The sequence below is a fragment of the Muscardinus avellanarius genome, assembly GCF_963383645.1.
Source record: "Muscardinus avellanarius genome assembly, chromosome: 17".
NCBI classification, from domain to species: domain Eukaryota; kingdom Metazoa; phylum Chordata; class Mammalia; order Rodentia; family Gliridae; genus Muscardinus; species Muscardinus avellanarius.
In genome coordinates, this window is record NC_137803.1 from 20,766,363 (window position 1) to 20,786,866 (window position 20,504).

Consider the following 20,504-nt stretch of genomic DNA (forward strand, 5'->3'; position numbering starts at 1 on the left):
GCAAACACGGAAATACAATGGGGGATGTTAGGCATAGGGCAGGTGTCATAAATCACTAAGATACAATCATCAAAGGAAACTAACAAACTTGGGGGAGGGCAGAGCGACCTGGGAAAGGATGACTAAACACGTGGTTAAGATCAGCCCCCCCTTCCTCACTGGTGGGCCTTAGAGGGTGAATGCCGGAGAGGACAGGAGTGACACCCAGAGTTTTGGAGGATTCAACCTTTCGTAGAATCTCCTTTAACTCTATCGGAACCTTTCGTTTCTCAGACTTCGTCCTTGTCCTCTGTCAAGTGAGACCGTTTTTAAAAAAAAATAAAATAAAATAAAAAGGAATGGGGATGTAGCTCAGAGGTAGAATGTCCCTGGGCTTAATTATTAGTACAGAAAATAAATAAACAAACAAACAAATAAATAAACAAATGGAGCGGGAGGCCTAGTGGTAAGCTGTGAATGCCTAGAAGAGTCGTGGGAATGAGCTGGCCGCATCATGGGTTAGACCATCATTAGCTACTATCTGTGCTTGACCTTGTTGCACCTTTTTTCCTCCTCTTGAAATCGGAATAAGAGTAATGACCTCTCAGGGCAGGGCATATACGAGGATCAGATCGATGTAGCCAGCGTATGGCCAGCATCCGAGGGATCTTGGTCCTACTTTTTCCACCTCCCCAAATGGGAAGGGGATCATGTGAATTCTTTGCAGCTAAGTGGCTAACTGAACATTGGCTCAAACCTTTAGCTGTTTCACAAAGTATCAAGTCAGATTGCATAGATTATTTCAATACAAAGGCATTTGGATTTGGGTCCAATCTATCTGGGTTCAGATGATAAGTTCAATTTATAACCTTAAAAAACCAGAATTGCTTCTCTTTGCCTTAGTTGCATTGTGTGTGTGTGTGTGTGTGTGTGTGTGTGTGACAGAGAGAGAGAGAGAGAATGATTCTAACATAGTGTTTTAATGATTAATTTTTAAAATATATAGAAAATATTATTTTGGTAAATGGTGAAGTGTTTTATCAATAGTATACATCCTTATGTTGTTTTTGCACCAATATTACAATCCCTTTTTCCCCTATATAAATAACTTTATTTCATATGGAGTTAGCTTAAATTATGAGCGTGTACAATGAGCAGCACGTAGTTGGATACGATTAATTCTACTTAAAAAGATTTACTCAGTCCTTGGGAGGCTGAGATAGGAGGATTGCAGGTTTGAAGAAATCCTTGGCAAGTAGTGAAACTCTCGTCAAGCCTAGTAAGACCCTGTTTCAAAATAAAAATAAACTGAGCTGGTAGTGTAGCTCGGAGGTATAATGGCCCTGGCTCAATCCCCAGTACCCCCCCCCCATTCCAACATTATTAGATAATTACTTGAAAACAGAGCTTGGGTTCAATAAATAACACAAATGTCTATGGTGGGCTTGAGTCATTTTCAGGTATCTGCTCAGTCACCTGAGATTTAGCCAGCTGACACTGGATGTCAGCATTGTGCTGTGCTCTGAAGCTGTAGAAAGGTGTGTTGCTTAATGCTCGGGACACAGCCGTTCTCTCCAAGGGCCTGGAGAGATGCTAACTTTCCCCGTCCACAGCCTGATTATCCAGTGGTACTTTTGTTGTAACTTACTTCAGTTTGTGTGTGTGTGTGTGTGTGTGTGTGTGTGTGTGTGTGTGTGTGTTACTGGGGAATTGAACTCAGGGACATTCTACCTCTGAGTTACATCTCCAATCCTATTTATTTATTTATAATTTTAAAAAACAGGGTACTGCCAAGTACTTGAGGATCTCACTAAGTTGCCAAGGCCAGCCTCAAACCTGCAATCATCCTGTCTCAGCCTCCCAAGTACTTGCATTACAGGCCTGTGCCACCACACCTGGCTTACACTTGCTGACATCTAAGTTCCACATGATAGTCATCAAAAGCTAAGAAACACTATTGTTAGTTCGGAGCTGAGGAACTAAGGACCAGAAACTCAGAATCTGTGTTTAAAAACCAATCAGGGTCTTGGTGCTCCTCCATTTCCCACCACCAATAAAAGCACGCACACACACACAAACATCAAAAACAAAAACAAAACAAAACAAAAACCAAGTCAATCAGAGCTACTATGGGTTGCCAACCAGAGTCGTTGACTGAATGACTTGGAGGTAAAGAATTTATTTGAGGATGTGGAGCTGCTTCCAGGGTTGATGGGAGAGGCAGACAACTAATTTTGTGCAGCGGAAGGCTCATAAGCTCAAGCTGCAGGAGGAGCGGGTAGCGACCTCTTGGCCTTGCCACCGTGGCGTCCCTGCCGCTGGATAGGGAGCACCACTCAACTAGACTCCTTCCCTTCCCTGAATGGTAACTGGATTTTCATGACCTCCGGTGTCATCACACCAGTGGCTCATCCCCAAGTCACATCTGCAGAGATAGCACTCTTTGGGAGAGTCTAGTTGTCATTGCTGTCTGTGTAAGGGACCTTTCCTGCAGGGCTCACACAGTTGGAGACTTGGCCACACGAGCCAACATCACCATGGCACCCCACAGGATAGCCGAGAGCCTCTGTGCAGTCGGCCAGGCTTTACTGCCCTGTTTGGAGTGACCAGGCAGCCTCTGAGCGCCTCACACTTGGCTGAACTTTGCCTCCCCTCAGTCTTCAAGGAGCTATAAGCAGCTGGAGCTCAACCTGTGTTAGTGTGGCCAGAAAGTCTGTATGGGCTCCAATCTACTTAAAGAAGAAAAATCCCTACCATATTAAAAGCAAAAGAAAGCCGGACATGGTGGTGCATGCTTGTAATCCCAGCATTAAGGAGGCTGAGACCGGAGGATCACTGTTCACAGACAGCCTGAGCTACTTAGTGAGGCCGTCTGCAACTTAGTGAGACCCTGTTTCAAAATAAAGAATAAAATTGGAACAGGGGGTGTAGCTCGGAGGTCGAATGCCCCTGGGTTCCATCCCCAGATCTGCAAAAAAAAAAAAAAAAAAAAGCAAAAGAAAAGGGAATGGTGGGTACCAATGCTTGTTTAGAGGTCTTCTATAGAGAACTACCTTCTGCAGTCTAACCTCTGCTCGTTCTTTGTCCATTTCCCTTTTTCTAGAACCTTCTCCATATAGCCACACAGCATACATCCTTCATTCAAGTTTTTTTTTGTTTGTTTGTTTGTTTTGTTTTTTGCAGTACTGAGGATGGAACCCAGGGCTATTCTACCTCTGAGCTATACCCCCAGACCTAGTTTTTACTTTTTATTTTGAAGTGAGGTCTCACTAAGTTGCAAGACAGCCTCACTAAGGAGCTGAGGCTGGCAGCAAACCTGTGATCTTCCTGTCTCAGCCTCCCAAATACCGAGATTGCATGCATGCGTCACTATACCAGCTCCCGTTGTTTTTATTTTCTTTTGTTTTGTTTTGTTCTGGTACTGGGCATTCTACCTCTTAGCTATACCCTCAGTCCTATTTAAATTTTATTTTGAAACAGGGTCTCCTTAAGTTTCTAAGGGCCTCACTAAATTTCTGAGACTAGCCTTGAACCTGCGATCCTCCTGACTCAACCTCTCAAGTACTGGGATTAACAGGCATGGGTCACTACGCCCCGCTTGTTCCAGTCTATTTCTCAGGCCACTTCCCTCTCTGCTGGTCCCTAAACAGCACCTCCTTTGACCCAGTTACTCTATCTGCTTCACTCCCGGCATGGTCGGTCACCACCTCCCATATTTATTTATTCATTTCTTGTCTGTCTCCCCTCTGTACTGGAAGTTCCATGAAAGCTCAGCCCTGCTAGCCGCAGATCCTATAATAGCAGCTCTCAATAAATATTTACTACAGGAGGAAGGGGCTAATCAAGGGTTAAGCAAAGAAAGGAAATGCCTTTGTTATAGTTTCTAGGCAATAAACAGTGCCTGTTTTAGGGCTGCTCTACCTGAGTCCACCAGCTGAGTGGCTTAAACGTAGAAATGTACCATCTCACAGGTCCGGAGGGTGGGAGGCTCAGTTCAAGGTGACTGGAAGGTCGGCTGGAGATCTTTGGCATTCCTCGGCTTCTAGAAACATCGATCTGATCTCTGCCTCGGCCTCATGTAGGGTTCTCCCTGCGTACTTGTATCTCCTTTCAAACTTCAGGAAAAATCCACTGTGCTACAAAGGCCATAGTTTCTTAGCTAATTACATCCACAATGACCGTGTATCCGACTAAGGTTGCCTTCTGAGGTACGAGGGGGTTTGGAGACGCAATTCAACCTGTAACAAAGCCTTATGTGTGTTAACTCTATGATGCTTCAGCTCTTCTGATGTCATTAAACAGTGTACTGGGTTTGGTTACATTTTCCTGGTGTCCAGTGATGTGTTGTTTTATCACGTAGATTATAATCCACAGTTATGTATGTGCATTGCTTTGTACAGTGGAAACTATTTATTACACGTATCATCGGTGGGGGAGGTAGACAAATAATAATTATTTTTTGTGATGCTGGGATTAAACCCAGGGGCATTCTACCTCTAAGTTATACCCCGAGTCCTATTTTATTTATTTATTTTTTAAACAGGACATTGCTAAATTGCTGAGAGCCTCGCTAACTTGCTGAGGCTGGCTTCAAACCTGAAATCCTCCTTTCTCAGCCTCCCAAGTCCTGAGATTACAGGTGTGAGCCACCACACCTGGCTGATGTTGACAAATTATTAATACATCAATAATAAAGAATCAGTACCATGGATTTGCTAGTCTTCACATCCCCCTAAGCATTTTCTTTCTTTATATCCCATCTCAGTCCACAGACAATTTAAAATATTACCTGGTTCTTTCCCACAGGGAAGAAAACCACTCAGACAGCTTGTCAGCCTTAATCATGGATAATGGTCTCATATTTTATTTACTCATTTGACAAACATGTGTGAATCATTTATTATGTATTATATGTGCTAAGTGCTTGTCAAATATTAACTCACAAGCAACCCCGTGTTGATTATGATTGTTAATTATTAATATTATCGGAATTTGACTGTTAATGAAACAGAAACACAGAGAGGTTAAGGAGATTGCCTGAAGGACCACAGCTCTTGGGTCGCTGACACCAGGCAGCTCGCTTCTAAACCCCCTAGCTATAGAACCAAGTCTCAGGGAAGAAGGAAAACCAGTTGTGATGGACAGAGCAGAGCTGCTTGGGTTGAAGTGAAGGGGACAGAACCCTCTCTGCTCGGCACCTCCCCTCCTGTCTGGGATCTCTGTTTCAAAATCTGATTTAGGAAATAACTCCTCTTGGCGTGATGCCACTTGTAAGCTGCCTCCAATCCATTCTAGCAAAAAGCAAATAAAGTCTTTCCTCACTTTAATTAGCTGATTGTGTTTTATTTTGAAAATTTTATCTGCCTAATCTACTTCTGGCTGAAATAAAATGCTAACATGGATTTTCCCCAGGATGGCAATGCCATATGGCCATTTGGACTTTGTGGGCTGATGTTCCCCTTGGGTTTCTTTGTGCAAAGCTGAGACGATGGGCACAAAAGTTTTCTGAACCAAGAAAAGAAGTGGAATTTAATTGCATAGAGATATAGTTGGATGTAAAGCTTTGCAACCAGATAGGTGTGAGCTACGTCCTTGTTATGGGCTGTTTGACTTCTGTGATTATTAATAATATAAAAGAAGACAAAACAATAATATTGATATTTACAGCCCAGGAAATGCCTTCTACAATCAGGTTTTTTGGGTGTGTGTGTGTGTGTGTGTGTGTGTGTGTGTGTGGTACCGGGGATGGAACCCGGGGGCCTACACTCCCAAACCTATTTTTATGTTTTATTTGGAAACAAAGTCTCACTAGATCACTGAGAGCCTAAGAAGCTGAGGCTGGCTTCGAACCTTTGCAATCCTCCTGTCTCAGCCTCCCAAGTGCTGGGATTACAATCGTGCACCATCACGCCTGGCTAGGTTTTTTTTTTTTTTTTTTTTTTTTAACTGGGGATTGAAACCAGGCATTCTACCTCTGAGATACAGCCCTGGCCCTATTTGATCTTTTATTTTGGAACCAGGATCTTGCTAAATTGCTGAGGCTGGCTTTGACTTTGTGGAATCTGTGATCCTCCTGTCTCAGCCTCCCAAGTACTGAGATGACAAGTGTGTGTCACCATACCCGGCTTATCACCACGTATGTTTTTTCTACACCCCAGACCTATATTTTACTCTTTATTTATTTTTATTTATTTTTTATTTCATGTGGATCATATTGAAAATGGCATACATTCAGACAGTGCTTGGTGCCCTCTCCCCCACCACTTCCCCTTTCCTTCCCTCCCAACAGTGAGTGTCCAGGTTGACCATGCTACATTCGTTCTTTTACACATATTAGAATGTAGCTCCCCCATTAATCAATCTCAGCCTTCTTCCTCTCCTACCCTTTCATTCTAGTTTTGCTGAGGTTACTAACATATATATATATATATATATATATATATATATATATATACACACACACACACACACACACACACACACACACACACACACATATATATATATATTGGTTTGGTGGTACTGGGGTTCCAGGAAGCCTTTCTACTTCCAGGCTACACTCCCAGACCAATTTTTTTATACTTTTTAAATTTGGAAACAGGTTCTCTTAAGCCAGCGTGGCTGGCTTCGAACCTGCGTGATCCTCCTATCTCCACCTCCCAAGCGCAGGGATAACAAGCGTTTACCACCATGCCCAGCTTACTACCACTTATCTAAAAAACCAAAACCAATCCATTTTTTACCACCCTAACTATTTTCACAACTATTTTGCAGATAAAGTTAAGGCTAAGATTTTTATGTAATTCATTTATACCAGTAGTAGAAGAGGTGGGAATTTTGAGAAATATCAGTGATTAAGGAGAATTCTTTAATGTTAAGAATATAAGGTACAGGTGTAGTGGTGCACTCCTCTAATCCCAGTACTTGGGAGGCTGAGATAGGAGGACCGCAGGTGTGAAACCAGCCTTAGCAACCTAGCGAGACTCACAAAATATGAAAAGGCCTGTGGTGTAATTTGGATGTAGGATGCCCCTGGGTTCAATCCTCAGTGCTGAAAAATGAGAGAATGAAAAAAAGAAGGAAGAAAGAGAGAAAGAGAGAGAGAGAAAAGAAAGGAAGGAAGAAAGGAAGGAAGGAAAGAAGGAAGGAGCAAAGAAAGAAAGAAGGAAGGAAAGAAAGAAAGAAAGAAAGAAAGAAAGAAAGAAAGAAAGAAAGAAAGAAAGAAAGAAAGAGAAAAGAGAAGGCAGAGACGGGAGTATATTTTTGGATACATAGCATGAATCCCAATGTAATTGTCCAGTCATGAGACTGAGAAGACAATAGCATCCTTTCTAAAAGGTGATTCTTTCTTATGATAAAAATGCTTCTTCTCATTTGTCAGTGTCCATGATGCATAACATACAAAAAAGAAAAATGAAAGTAAGTTGGTCTAATGAGATTGTAGATCAAGACGGGTGGAACTGGAGAAAGCGAAACAAAGCAGCCTGGGCCAGGATTGCTTGGCTGGGCTGTCTCTCCTGGGCCCTGCCTCTGTCCCTGCCACTCCCTATCCCAGGGGTCAGCAAGCGTTTCTGGGAATGGCCACATGGTATTTCAGGCCTTGCTTGTCACTTGTTTTCTCTGAAGTGCTCAACTCCACTATCCAGAGCCACGGCAGCAAGGACCGTGTGCAAATAAGCCGTCACGATTATGTTAGAGTAAAACATCCCTCAATTTGAACTTTTGGTGATTTCCACATGGCATAAGATGCTATTCTGGTGAATTTTCTTTTGCACCACTCAAAATGTAAGAACCACATGTGGCTCATAAGCCTTACGGACAGCAGGGAGCTGGCTTGGGGTGGGGGTGTGTTTGCTGACCCCTATCCTCTCCTGACCATTACATACTGCTGTCTAAGGTTGCTGCTTTTGCGTTGAGCATATAAGAGTTGTTTTGGACCAAGTGTGTAATCCTGGAAGAGACTTCAGGGTACTGAGTCAGAGAAGTGCTTTCAGGAGCATTCTGCACAGCGGACTTGCAGAGCTGCTGCCAAGTCATCCGCAGCCGAGACAAATAGAAGCCTGAGAGGCCCTCTAGCAGGATTTATAATAAAATGGGAAATGCTTGGTATGCTCTGCCAATTTCATTGAAGATTAAAGGATAAATACAGGACTTGGTGGTGTCCCCGGAGGCTGTTACTTCAAAGTGATGCTGGCCTCTGTGAAAAGGCTTTTTGTCCTTTTGCAGTGTAAGTCATTGCTGAATTTTGAACATCTTTTCGTCTGTCTGTCTCTATGGAAGCCAGACAGAACGGGATGGAAAGGTCCTGAACTCGGTGTCCAAAAGACCAGTGATCTTGGGTAAGTTAACATTCGTATGGGCATCTTGGCTTCCTTACCAGTGAAATGGGTTTAATAATTCTGCTTTACAGGGCTTTTAAAAATTATAGTTTAGTTTTTAGTTCTTTATTATTTATTATAGACATTTCAAACAATCCAAAACAGAGGAGTATAATGAGCCCCATTTATCTGACCTCAACACTTCAACAATTACCTTTATTTTGCTAAGCTTCTTTTATCTTTATCCCAGATCCATTTTTTACTACTTACTTTTTTTGGGGGGTGCTATGGATTAAACCCAGAAGAATTCTACCTTGAGGTTATACCCCCAGTCCTACCTATTTTATTTTCTCAGTAGTGCTGGAGATTGAACACAAGTGCATTCTATCTCTGAGCTACACCTCCAGCCCTACCTATTTATTTATTTATTTAGTGGTATGGTGATTGGACCCAAAGGCATTCTACCTTGGAGCTACACACCCAGCCATGTTTATTTTATTTGTCATTTTGAAAGAGGGTCTCACAAAGCCTTGCTAAGTTGCTGAAGCTGGCTGAGAACCTGCAATCCTCCTGCCTCAGATTTGCAAGTACTGGGATTACTGGTGTCCTCCACCACACCCAGCCCTACTTATTATTTTAAAGCAGGTTCAAAATCGTATTATTTCACCTGCAAATTCTTCACTAGGTGTCACTAATACATACAATCTTCTAAAGGAATATTATGGTTCCATTGTTGTAGCTAGTAAGACTGCCATTTTTTAGTATTAGTTCTCTTCTAGTCAGTCTCAAAAATGTCTTTACGTATCTGGGCATGGTGGTGTGTGTCAGCAATTCTCTACTTGGGAGGCTGAGTAGAGGGATTGCAGGTTCGAAGACAGCCTCAGCAACTTAATGAGACTCAGAGCAACCTAGAAAGACCCTGTTCCAAAACAAAACAAACAAACAAAAAATAAAAATGACTGGTGTTGTGTCTTGAAGGTAGGATGTTCCTGTGTTCAGTCCCCAGCAAAACACACGCATATGTCTTTATATAATTGATTTAAGGCAGGATTAAAACAAGGTTGATAGGTTCTGTTTGGCCATATGTCTCTTAAGACTCTTAATTTATGGCAATTTTAAATTGTGTTATGTTTGACTAATAAGCCTTCTGAGGTTAACTTTCTTTCTTTAATATTCACCTAATGCTTTTAGCTTTGGTTACCTCATAAGGGGTTACAAATGGTAGCTGTTCTATCAGTCCTTATGAATTACCTAATTGGAATTCTATAGGAACTGTTTTCTGATCAACTATCAATTAACATGAAATACAGTTCACATAGTAAAGATGAGACAGATTCCTGATGATTCATATTCTCTCTTTCTGCCTTAACTTTCTCTTGTGTCCTTTTTTGCCTTTCTGACCCTTCCTTCCTCCCTCCCTTCTTCCTTCCTTCCTTCCTTCCTTCCTTCCTTCCTTCCTTCCTTCCTTCCTTCCTTCCTTCCTTCTTTTCCCTTCCTTCCTTTTTCCCTCCTTCTTTCTCTTTCCTTCCCATTCCTTCCCCTTCCCCCTCTCTTCCCCTCTTCCTTCTCCACTCCCCTTCCTCTCCTCCCCTCCATCTCTCTTTTCTTTTCTTCCTCCTTCGCTTCTTTCCTTCCCTGGCCTTGAATCCGTCTCAACCTCCCAAGTATTGGGATTACAGGCATATGCCACACCCAACTTGATTTATGTTTTCTTAAAGCCAGAATTCACAATGACAACAATAACAGTAACCACAGAAGTTCCTAGAAAGGGTAAGACTGAAGCTAATTCTGCCTTGTATGAATCTACATCCGCTCATATTATTGAAGAAACTGAATATGTGAAAAAGGTATGTGGGCATTGGAATTACTTGCATGATAGGATTTTTATGATGAATTTTTATATGAATTGCCAGGCTTTGTTTCCCTTCCCCAGAATGTCTGAAAAGGAACAAATCTAGTTTGACAAAGGACAGTCTTGACAAAACTGAAATTTGAACACATGGTTAGTAATTTCTCTGGAGGATGTGAACCCCATCTTGCTTTGGAATAAAATGATTTTCTTGACTCAGTAAAATTGAGTGATGTGCCGAGAGGGTTCAGAACTCCTATTGGCACTTAATTTGTCCCACCCTACCGAGTATTGACTTTCCTGCTTCTTTATAACTCCCCCAGGAGTTTCGTGAGTGCTGAGACTGTGTTCCCAAGTAGATGTTCACATTCCCTGCCAAGTTTCTCTTCTATCTTGTTCCTTTGTGAAACTCGGGGTGGGCATGTTACTTCATTAAAAATGTGAAGTTATAAACTGGGCATGGTGGCGCACGCTTGTAATCCCAGCACTTCGGAGGCTGAGACAGGAGGATCGCGCAGGTTCGAAGCCAGCCTCAGCTACTTAGTGAGGCTTTCTGCAACTTAGTGAGACCCTGTTTCCATAAAGTATATATTAAAAAATAGGTCTGGGAGTATAGCCAGGAGGTAGAGAAGTGTCTGGGTTCCATCCCAGTACCATTAAAAAAAAATATGAAGTCATATGAGAATCCAAGATAATAGGGCTAAAGAACAGAGATTTTCATATTAACTTTTTTAGAACAAATGGATAAATTCCAACATAGATAGTTCATAGCTTGTTTAGATCAACTAATTAAATTATCTTTATGTGTCTTGTACTTTTATTGTTCATCAAAATCTGGAACATCTATTTCATACATAAATTTTTATGATCTCCTTTTAGTGATTTTTCTGTAGTAATTACTTAATAGCAATTATTTTGTAGTAATTATTTCATAGTGATTATTTTGTAGTAATTATGAGATAGTAATTATTTTGTAGGGATTACTAAATAGTAATTGTTTTATAGTTAATTACTAAATGGTAAATTAGTACTAAATTACTACATAGATAAAAAGAACTAAATACTTAGCATTAAGTACTAATTACTAAATAAGCATTGTATGATATTATAGTAAATTAGGTTACCATATTTTAGGTTTATCTGAAAAAGGTATTTAAAGTCCAAAGGTTCATCTTCAGCAATCTAAAGTAAATTAGATCAATAACAGTTAAAGCTAACATCAATATATATATATATATATATATATATATATATAATATATATTATTAATGCTATATATGGATTTTGTATATAGGTATGTATATGTGTGTATTTATATGTATATGTGCATGTATGTGTATATATACACACTTTCTAGATAAAGCAGGCACCCTCTATCTGTTATACAGAAAAAAGGCACTTGACATTTATTGTCTTTGCACAAAATTGCTATTTTTCTCCCTTCTAGATTCGAACTACTCTGGAAAAGATTAGAAATCAAATGTTTAAGGATGAAACAGGACAGAACAGTACAAATCACCAATTAGATGCAAAGGTAATGAATTTTTCAAAACTCACTACTTGCATTCTTTCAGGAAATTAGCATAAAACTATATGGACTTTATGTAAGTTTTCGTCTAATTATTTTTCTTTGAAACCTTGGAGGAAGAGATCAAATATTTCCTGTGTGTCTAAAGATGTGTGTACTGTTCAACTGAAAATGCCATTAAAAGGATCAGATTGGAGTGGCCAGACTTTGCTTGAATATATACATACATATATATATATATATATATATATATATATATATATATATATATATATATATATATATATAGGGTTCCTGGAAACCCTTTTACCTCTGGGCTACACTCCCAGACCTATTTTTACATTTTAATTTGGAAACAGGGTTTCTTAAGCCAGCAAGGCTGGCTTCGGACCTGCGAGATCCTCCTGTCTCCGCCTCTCAAGCACTGGGATTACAACCGTGCACCACCACACCCGGTGATCAGCTTGAATATTTTAAAGAGAGCTCCTTACCTAATAAATATGGGAAGCTATCAGCCCCTTGAGGATACCGAGCGACATTTCCCAATGACAGACAAGTGTGTAAGCTTGTGGGCTCACCTGGGACACACCGATGGACACACAGCTAGAGCTGTTAGGCTGGAGTTGAGAAGACCTTGCCAAAACGTCAGTAAGCTGCCCTTTCCAGAGCAGCCTTATATGCTTAAGGTGGAACAGCCTGCACTTAACCTCATGTGGCTCGGGCCAGGTTAAACCTCAACTGAGCCAAGTGTACCCCATCAGTGTTACCCACGATACAGGGTGGTCACAGAGTACATCAGCACTCAGGGTATAATACATATATAGACTCCCCTTTATCATCATCAGTCTTTCAAGCTAACACAGATAGCTTCAACTATTCCTAAATTAAGTGCTCTGGCCAGGCATGATGGCACATGCTTGTAATCCCAGTACTTGAGAGGTGGAGACAGGAGGATGGCAGGTTTGAGACCAGTCAGCAACTTAGGGAAATACTTTAGCAAGACCCTGTTTCAAAGAAAAAAATAAAATAGGGCTGGGGGTGTAGCTCAGAGGTACAGCTTGAAGGTAGAATGTCTCTGGGTTCAATCCCCAGTACCAAAAAGGTGCTCTGAACTGGGGATGGGGAGGAAGGTTAAGTTTGAGAATATTAGGGACGATCAAAAATTCAGTTTTCACCACACTGAGTTATCTGTTAGCCCTCCAAAGAAGGGGAAGCTGGACACATGATTCTGGAAGTGAGGTTAGTGGTCTGGGCTACATGGTCCAGGATACTGGGTAGAGATTTGGGCACTGTGGGTGATGTTTAAAGTTCTGATACTGGAGGCCATTTTCAAGCAAATGACTCTAAATAGAAATGGGCTTTGAACTAAGGGTTGAGTCTCTAGCTTCTCAATGCTTAGGTTCTGGGAAGAAGATGAACCATCACAGGAGGCTGAGAGGCGAAGCTGGTAAATGAGGGAGAGAGCAGGATTGTGAATAGAGTCACTGAGGGCAAGTCAGGAAAGGGCTCAGAGGGGGGAGGGGTCACTGTGAAATGTTGTCCACAGTCAAGTAAATTGAGGACTGGCCATTGGAAACAGCAAGGTAGAGTTGTTGGTGGCCTTTGTAGGAGCTGCCTTCTTAAGAATGGAGATGAAGCTGGGCGTGGTGGCGCATGCTTGTCATCCCAGTACTTGAGAGGCTGAGACAGGAGGATCCAGGTTCATGGCCAGCCTCCACTACCTAGAGATGCCCTCTGCAATTTAGTGAGACCCTGTTTCAAAAATAAAAAAAGAATAAAAAATTGGGCTGCAGGTATAACTCAGAGGTAGAATGCCCCTGGATTCAATAACCAGCAACAAAATAAAAAAAGAAGGAAGAAGAAGAAGATGAAGAAGAAGAAGAAGAAGAAGAAGAAGAAGAAGAAGAAGAAGAAGAAGAAGAAGAAGAAGAGGAGGAGGAGGAGGAGGAGGAGGAGGAGGAGGAAGAAGGAGAAGAAGGAGGAGGAGGAGGAGGAGATGAAAGAGAAGAAGATGATGAAGGAGAAGAAGAAGAAGAATGGAGATGGAATTGTGGTTCCATACCAAATGCAGAAAGTCTGCAGACCAACCAAGCACCAAGATACCAGCCACCTGGCCCTGTAGGAATTTCTCATAATATTGTAGTCTTAGTACTCAGAGTATGGTCTGTGGTCCCCAAAGCATCATCATCAACATCAGCAGCAGCAGCAGCAGCAGCAGCAGCAGCAGCAGCAGCAGCAGCAGCAGCAGCAGCAGCAGCAGCATCGAGAACTTGTTGGATATAGGGCCTCCAGGGCTCCACCTGAGAGCTCCTAATTCACATAACTCCTCCTCCTCCTCCTCCTCCTCCTCCTCCTCCTCCTCTTTCGCCTCCTCCTCCTCCTCCTCCTTCTCCTATTCCCCCCCTCCTTTCCTCCTCTTTCTCCTTCTCCTCCTCCTTCTCCTTCATGGTGCTGGAGATTGAATTAAGGGGCATTCTACCTCCAAGCTGCTCCCCGAGCCCTATTATATTTTGAAATGAAGTCTTACTAAGTTGCTGAGGGCATCACTAAGTTGCTGAGGCTGGCCTCGAATCTGTGCTCCCCAGCCTCCTAAGTACTGGGATTCCAGGCATGCCCCACCATTTCTGGCAGAATGTGCATCTTTAACCAGATCCATCACCAAGTGATTCTTATGCATATTAAAATTGGAGAATCACCAGCATTCGGGAGGCTGAGACCAGAGGATCGCGGTTCGCAGATAGCCTCAGCTACTTAGGGAGGCTCTGCAACTAAGTGAGACCCTGTTTCAAATAAAGAATAAAAAACAGGGCAGGGCATGTAGCTTGGAGGTCAAATGCCCCTGGGTTCCATCCCCAGACCTGCAAAAAAAAAAAAAAAAAAATTGGAGAAGCATGATTCTTTGTAGCCAGCTATATATCACTGCCAATAATCTACCTTCTATAGTCTTTCTGTCGTCTAGTCTTTAAGAGATTAAAAAAACGATTTCTACTCTGTATGTGGACAGTGAGAATATATGAAAGGGTCTGGACCATAAAATCAAAACAATGGCAGAGCTACAGAGAGGGAAGATGTTATTTGTCTACACTATATCCTTTCGGATTTTTATTTCTGCAAACGTAGTTAGTGTATTGCTGCAGAGAACATGGGCTCTGTTGTTAAACAAACTTGGGTTCTAATTCTGGTTGTGTTGGTTATTTTAGGTATAATCTTGGGCTTGTTAAACTCTCATCTTCAATATTCTCATCTGTAAGAGGCATAGTGCCTTTTAATACTTTGGATATTCAGACAGAGGAGTACATAAAACACTGAAAATATGACCTATATATAGATCATATGCATATATATGTATATATATATATATATATAATGTTATTATAATTGTAGGGTACATGCAGGTATATAATAAGTTTTCCATCTGTCTTGATATAAGCTGGAAGAACACAGGGTAGGGTGCAGGATCAGGAAGGTGTGCCATGAGCCCTCTCACTGGCTACATAAATCTGGTTTCTCTATAAAGCTGATGGGCTAAGTTAGATGTTTTCTGATTTACTTTCCACCTCTCTATACCTATGACCCCAGAGGAGATATATCATCCGAGTGTTGTTTCAGTGAGCTAAAGTTTACATAGAGTTATAATGATTGGAAATTTAATATGAAATTCAATTGTGATGAAGCATTGTTGAGCATTGAATATTATGTATTATAGCTATTAGGTCTGATTACATTAGTCTATAATGCAATGTAACCAAAGTGTATTTGTGGCCAAGACTTAGATAAGAGATTGGGTCTTGTGGACATTATTTATCTCCTAAGATACACTTAGTGGCATGTTTATAGGAAATATAAAAGGCATAAGATATGTTGTTCTTCTATATTTTGTGGTACTAGGGATTGAACCCAGGGGCATCCAATCTCTGAGCTATACTCCCAACCCTACTTTATTTATGTACTATTTATTTATTTATTTATTTTATTTTGAAAAGTGGTACACTAAGTTGCAGAGTGCCTCACTAAGATGCCGAGGCTAGCTTCCATCCTGCAATCCTCCTGTTTTAGCCTCCCAAGTACTGGGATTATAGGCCTATGCCACCATACTGAGCATTTTTTTAATGTAACAATTTGTTCCAACTTGAGTAAATATAGAGGCCATCTGCTTTACCCAGAACTCTCCATTGATAGCTGAGTTTCAAGAGATTTATTTGCATTGACCTGAATCGTCTTCGATAAGGGTAATAGCTGTATGACTTTCAACATTTGTGCATTTCAGCACTGTGGAAACGTTCAGAATGGCTCTGATTCTGAACTGGACCCCTCCGGTTGCAACGTGGATTCGCTTATGGAAGAAATGAGAGGAAAAGACCTTCAGCTCTTAGAAATGAGCAAAGAGAATGAAGTCTTGAAAATCAAGGTATGCCTCTTGGGAGAAGTGTCAAGCTTCATGTTTTGAGCCTTTGAGCCAAGAGGTAGATTATCGGCAGTCACAGATCTACCTGAGCAGGGACACAGTCGCCCACATCCACAGGTCCACACGTATGCTCACAGATGTACAGACTTCATATTTCACAAGTCAGCACTCACTCATTTTCCCTTGAGGACTATTTTTATTATTGAAAAAACTTTACAAATGATCCATGGATATAAAATTCCGGTCGTGAAAGATGAGTAAGTTCTAGAGCCCTGCTGTGTGTCCTTGTGTGAGAGCTGACAATGCTTAGAAATTTAAGAGGGTAAATCTCTCGCTCTGTGTTCTGAATCACAGTAAATTTTAAACAATATTTGCACATTTAATCAATATGAGTTATCGCATTCACAGTCGGATATCTCACTATGTGTTTAACATTTTGGTAAGTGCTTTCTATTTTCCTTTTGGGGTCTTTTTTTTTGAAGATTTAAAGAAGTTTATAAGAAAGATAGAAATACAGAAAATAGAAATACAGCCCCATGCCAAAATGGTATGGGGGGTGGGTGACTCGAAATGAAAACACCCTGGGGTCTTGTTTTAGATGCAGTCCTATAATGAATATTTTGGTCGGTAAATCTTTGTAGCTATCCTTCATTGTTTTCTTAGGTTAAATCTTTGAAAGATTTGTGACACCTTTTTGGCCTCTTTCTCTCTTTCACTTTTTATTTTTGTTGTTCTAGGGATTGAATCTAGGGGTTTTGTACCTGTGAGCCATACCCCAAGCCGTATTTTATTTTTATTTTGGAATAAAAAGTCTTGGTAAATTGAGGGCCTCATTAAGTTGCTGAGGCTGGTCTCGAACCTGCCATCAACCTCTGCCAGCCTCCCTACTATTGTTTTACTACTCCAAACCTGTGCCACTTCTATTTCAGGAAGACACCTTTCAGTACTGTTGTAGGCATTAGCAGTGAGAGACTCACACTAGCCGGGCGTGCTGGCGCACACTTGTAATCCCTGCGCTTGGGAGGCGGAGACAGGAGGATCGCACAGGTTCAAAGTCAGCCGCGCTGGCTTAAGAGACCCTGTTTGAAAAATAAAAAAGAAGTATAAAATAGGTCTGGGAGTGTAGCCTGGAGGTAGAAGGGTTTCCAGGAACCCCAGTACCACCAAAAAAAAGAGAGAGAGAGAGAGAGAGAGAGAGAGAGAGAGAGAGAGGGAGAGAGAGAGAGAGAGAGAGAGGGAAAGCCTGAGACTCACGCTAATTGTAAAAGCTGATGGGTTGCAGTGGAGTCCCCTTGAAGGCTGCTGCCTATTTATATAAGGCATCTACATGCGCAGATCTCTGGTTTATCTTGGCCAGGGAAAATATGACATTGCTCACTGGCCCAGTAAGCACGGCATTTTTTATTTTATATTTTCCTCTCACCAAATAACAGTGTCTTTTCTTCTACCCGTAGTCGATGAGGGTGCATATGGTTTAATTATAGCCTCCATGTTTTTAATTGCCCATCAAACTATCTGCCTTTAACCCCCCTCCTTTTTTTTTACTGAAAATGTCAAAACATGCAGAGTGACCTTTTTTTTTTCTTCTTAGCTAGAAGCCTCCAGAGAAGCTGGCGCAGCAGCTCTGAGAAATGTGGCCCAGAGATTATTTGAAAACTACCACACTCAATCTGAAGACACCAAGAAGAGGCATGAGGAGAGTAAACATTGGCTCCAGGTACCAACCAGCATCTCTACCCTGTAAAGCTGACCCACACAAGCCAGTCCAGCCCTTTCTTTCTGCATGAGTTAGATGTGAAAAGCCATGGGCAATGATTTGGCAAGCTCGGGGACACAGCAGAGTACCATCCTTTGTGCTGTTCCCCATCCCACTTTGGCCCACGTCACATGTCACTGAGCCACTGTGTAGCCATTCTTGCCCAGAGCTCCTGTGCCACACAGGTGGGACAGGCAGGGCCACTGTGCCTGGAGGTCCTCGCCAGCTCAGCTGGATGATGATGATGATGATGATGATGATGACGCTGACGACGATGATGATGATGGTGGTTGTTATTTTGATACTGGGAATTGAATCCAGGAGCATTCTATCTTTGACCTGTAATCACAAGCACTTAAACTCTTTTAAATTTTAAAACAGCATCTCACTAAGTTGCTGAAGGCCTTGATAAGTTGCTGAGTCTGGCTTTGAACCTGTGATCCTCCTGTCTCAGACTCTCAAGAACTGGGTTACCGGCATGGGCCACCATGCCCAGCCAGTGACACCTTTTCTGACCCCGCCTTTGACTAAGATGATCCGACCTCTCCACACTTGGGTTTTTCTGTTTTGTTTTGTTTTGTTTGTCTCTAAAAGGACTGTTGAGCCAGACAAACGGGTTAAAAATCACTTGGGTCTTAAAATACATTCTTTAGGTTAGGAGCTTAAAAACAAATTGTGTGTATATATATTTATACATACACATGCAAATTCATACTCTTACAGTTGTTTGCTTTAGAAGTATGTATACTAGGACCAATAAAAAGTCTGAAAAATGTATTCTAGGATTAGAGGAGAAAAAAGTATGTGTGTGTATGTGTGTGCATGAGTTTGTTTGCTGAAACTCAAAATAGGGGTAAGGTGCCTGGGACCTCTGGCTTTGGGACGATCCCCAGGGAAGCATCATAGGAAATCCACAGGTTAGGTAGACAACCTGTCCTGTTTCAGGCTGTGATGCTGATGTTGCAAACACACCTGTGTGCTGGATGGGAATGAAACATGTAATTAAGTAAAAGAAACTGGCTGTTATATGTGGCTGGGAGCAGTGAGACCTGCAGGGTTAGGATATGAGTGTCCCTGCCGCAGCCCCAGCCCTTGTGGCCTGGCAGAAATGCCTTCCTAGTATTTTCAAGGGTCAACAGACACTTTTATTTTTACTGAGAAATCTCAAGTTCTGCTTTAAACACATGCAGATATGCCTGTGCATGTCAGATAGGAATCACATTGAAATATCCTCAAGGAGGGCGCATGGATGGCCAGATGGAAGCCATTCCTCTGTGGTCTTTCAGCTTCTGAGGCAGGCCAAGAAAGGAACCCCTGGACACAGTGGGGACAATTATTCTGCTTGGATGACACTTCCTGCTTCAAAAGGAAACTTTTTTTTTTTTTTTTTTTTTGCGAGTCTGGGGATGGAACCCAGGGGCATTCGACCTCCAAGCTACACCCCCTGCCCTATTTTTTATTCTTTATTTTGAAACAGGGTCTCACTGAGTTGCAGAGGGCCTCACTAAGTAGCTGAGGTTGTCCACAAACCGCGATCCTCCGGTCTCAGCCTCCCGAATGCTGGGATTACAAGCGTACGCCACCACACCTGGCTTAGGAAACGTTTTTTAATTGGACATTTAAGATTTTATTTTTTGCTCTAGGTAATTGTTGTTGAGAAAAAGTCTAACATTTTGAAATGTTTTGCTTTTTAAAAATTAGCATATGTTAAGTGAGATTAACATTCACAAAAACTAAGAAATTGGATGCGCTCTTCAATATGCAGAAGCTAGGAAGAAAAACAGGATCATAGAAGGAACTCTAGATGAAGAAGGAGAAAACATAGATGAGCAAATAAGGAGGCCTAATTGGGGGTGATGGATGGGAGAGAGGGAAATTTAAAAAAATGAGCACATGTTCTCATACCTGCTCATGAAGGAAACTCTGGCAAAAAAAATATCAATGTTCTAAGGATAATATTTGTACACTATTATCCTCTAATGATTTGTTGTTGCTTTCATCAGCTGTATTCTGAAGGAAACACCAAAATCAAAAGTAATTCTAAACAACTGTGGATTATTCCTTGCTGTGGCTAGTGAGAAAATTCTAGGAGATGATTCTTTGTGTCTTTTCTAATAAAAACCAAAGTTTGGCAATTGTTTTCCTGACCGAAGGTTAACAAGCTTGAAAAAGAACAGCAGTTGAGACAGAATGTTGAAAATCTGAATCAAGTTGCTGAAAAACTTGAAGAAAAGCACAGCCAAATCACAGAACTGGAGAAGCTGGTGGAGAGGATGGAAAAGGTTAGTGCCCGGGGAATTAAAGGGATTTCTTCACACCATGCTGTGAACATTTCCTTATGACACTGGATCTTAGGAAGTGTTCAATGGTATCATTTTCCCTTGAACATTTAATATGATCCATAGTATAATTTTGATCTACTTCTGCAAATAGTGTAGTCATATCATTTTTTCTTTCTGGTCAATATTTGTCTTACAAAGGGGACCCGGGGGGATGGGGGGACTGTGAATGGAAGTAATGTAAAATGTCACAAAGTGTACCTGATGGATTCATAATGCAGTAGGTGGTTGCACTCATAGCATGTCTATGTATTATTAATTTTAGGGTGGTTTTTATTTTTTATTTTTATTGCCGTGTTGTAGTCATACATCTTAATGGAGTACAAGATG

General features: G+C 41.5%; 1 protein-coding gene across 1 annotated transcript in view; it reads left to right on the forward strand.

The window, feature by feature from the left end:
• Positions 1–10,024: 10,024 nt before the first annotated feature.
• Positions 10,025–20,504, forward strand: part of CCDC68 (coiled-coil domain containing 68) — a gene marked incomplete at its 3' end in the record, with an annotated part of 48,651 nt that continues 38,171 nt past the window's right edge. Inside the window, exons 1-5 of the mRNA XM_080714446.1 lie at positions 10,025–10,144; positions 11,594–11,680; positions 15,942–16,082; positions 17,671–17,796; positions 19,989–20,117. Coding sequence (XP_080570572.1) covers positions 10,028–10,144; positions 11,594–11,680; positions 15,942–16,082; positions 17,671–17,796; positions 19,989–20,117 — 600 coding nt within the window. The 5' untranslated portion in view covers positions 10,025–10,027. The remainder of the gene's footprint in view (positions 10,145–11,593; positions 11,681–15,941; positions 16,083–17,670; positions 17,797–19,988; positions 20,118–20,504) is intronic.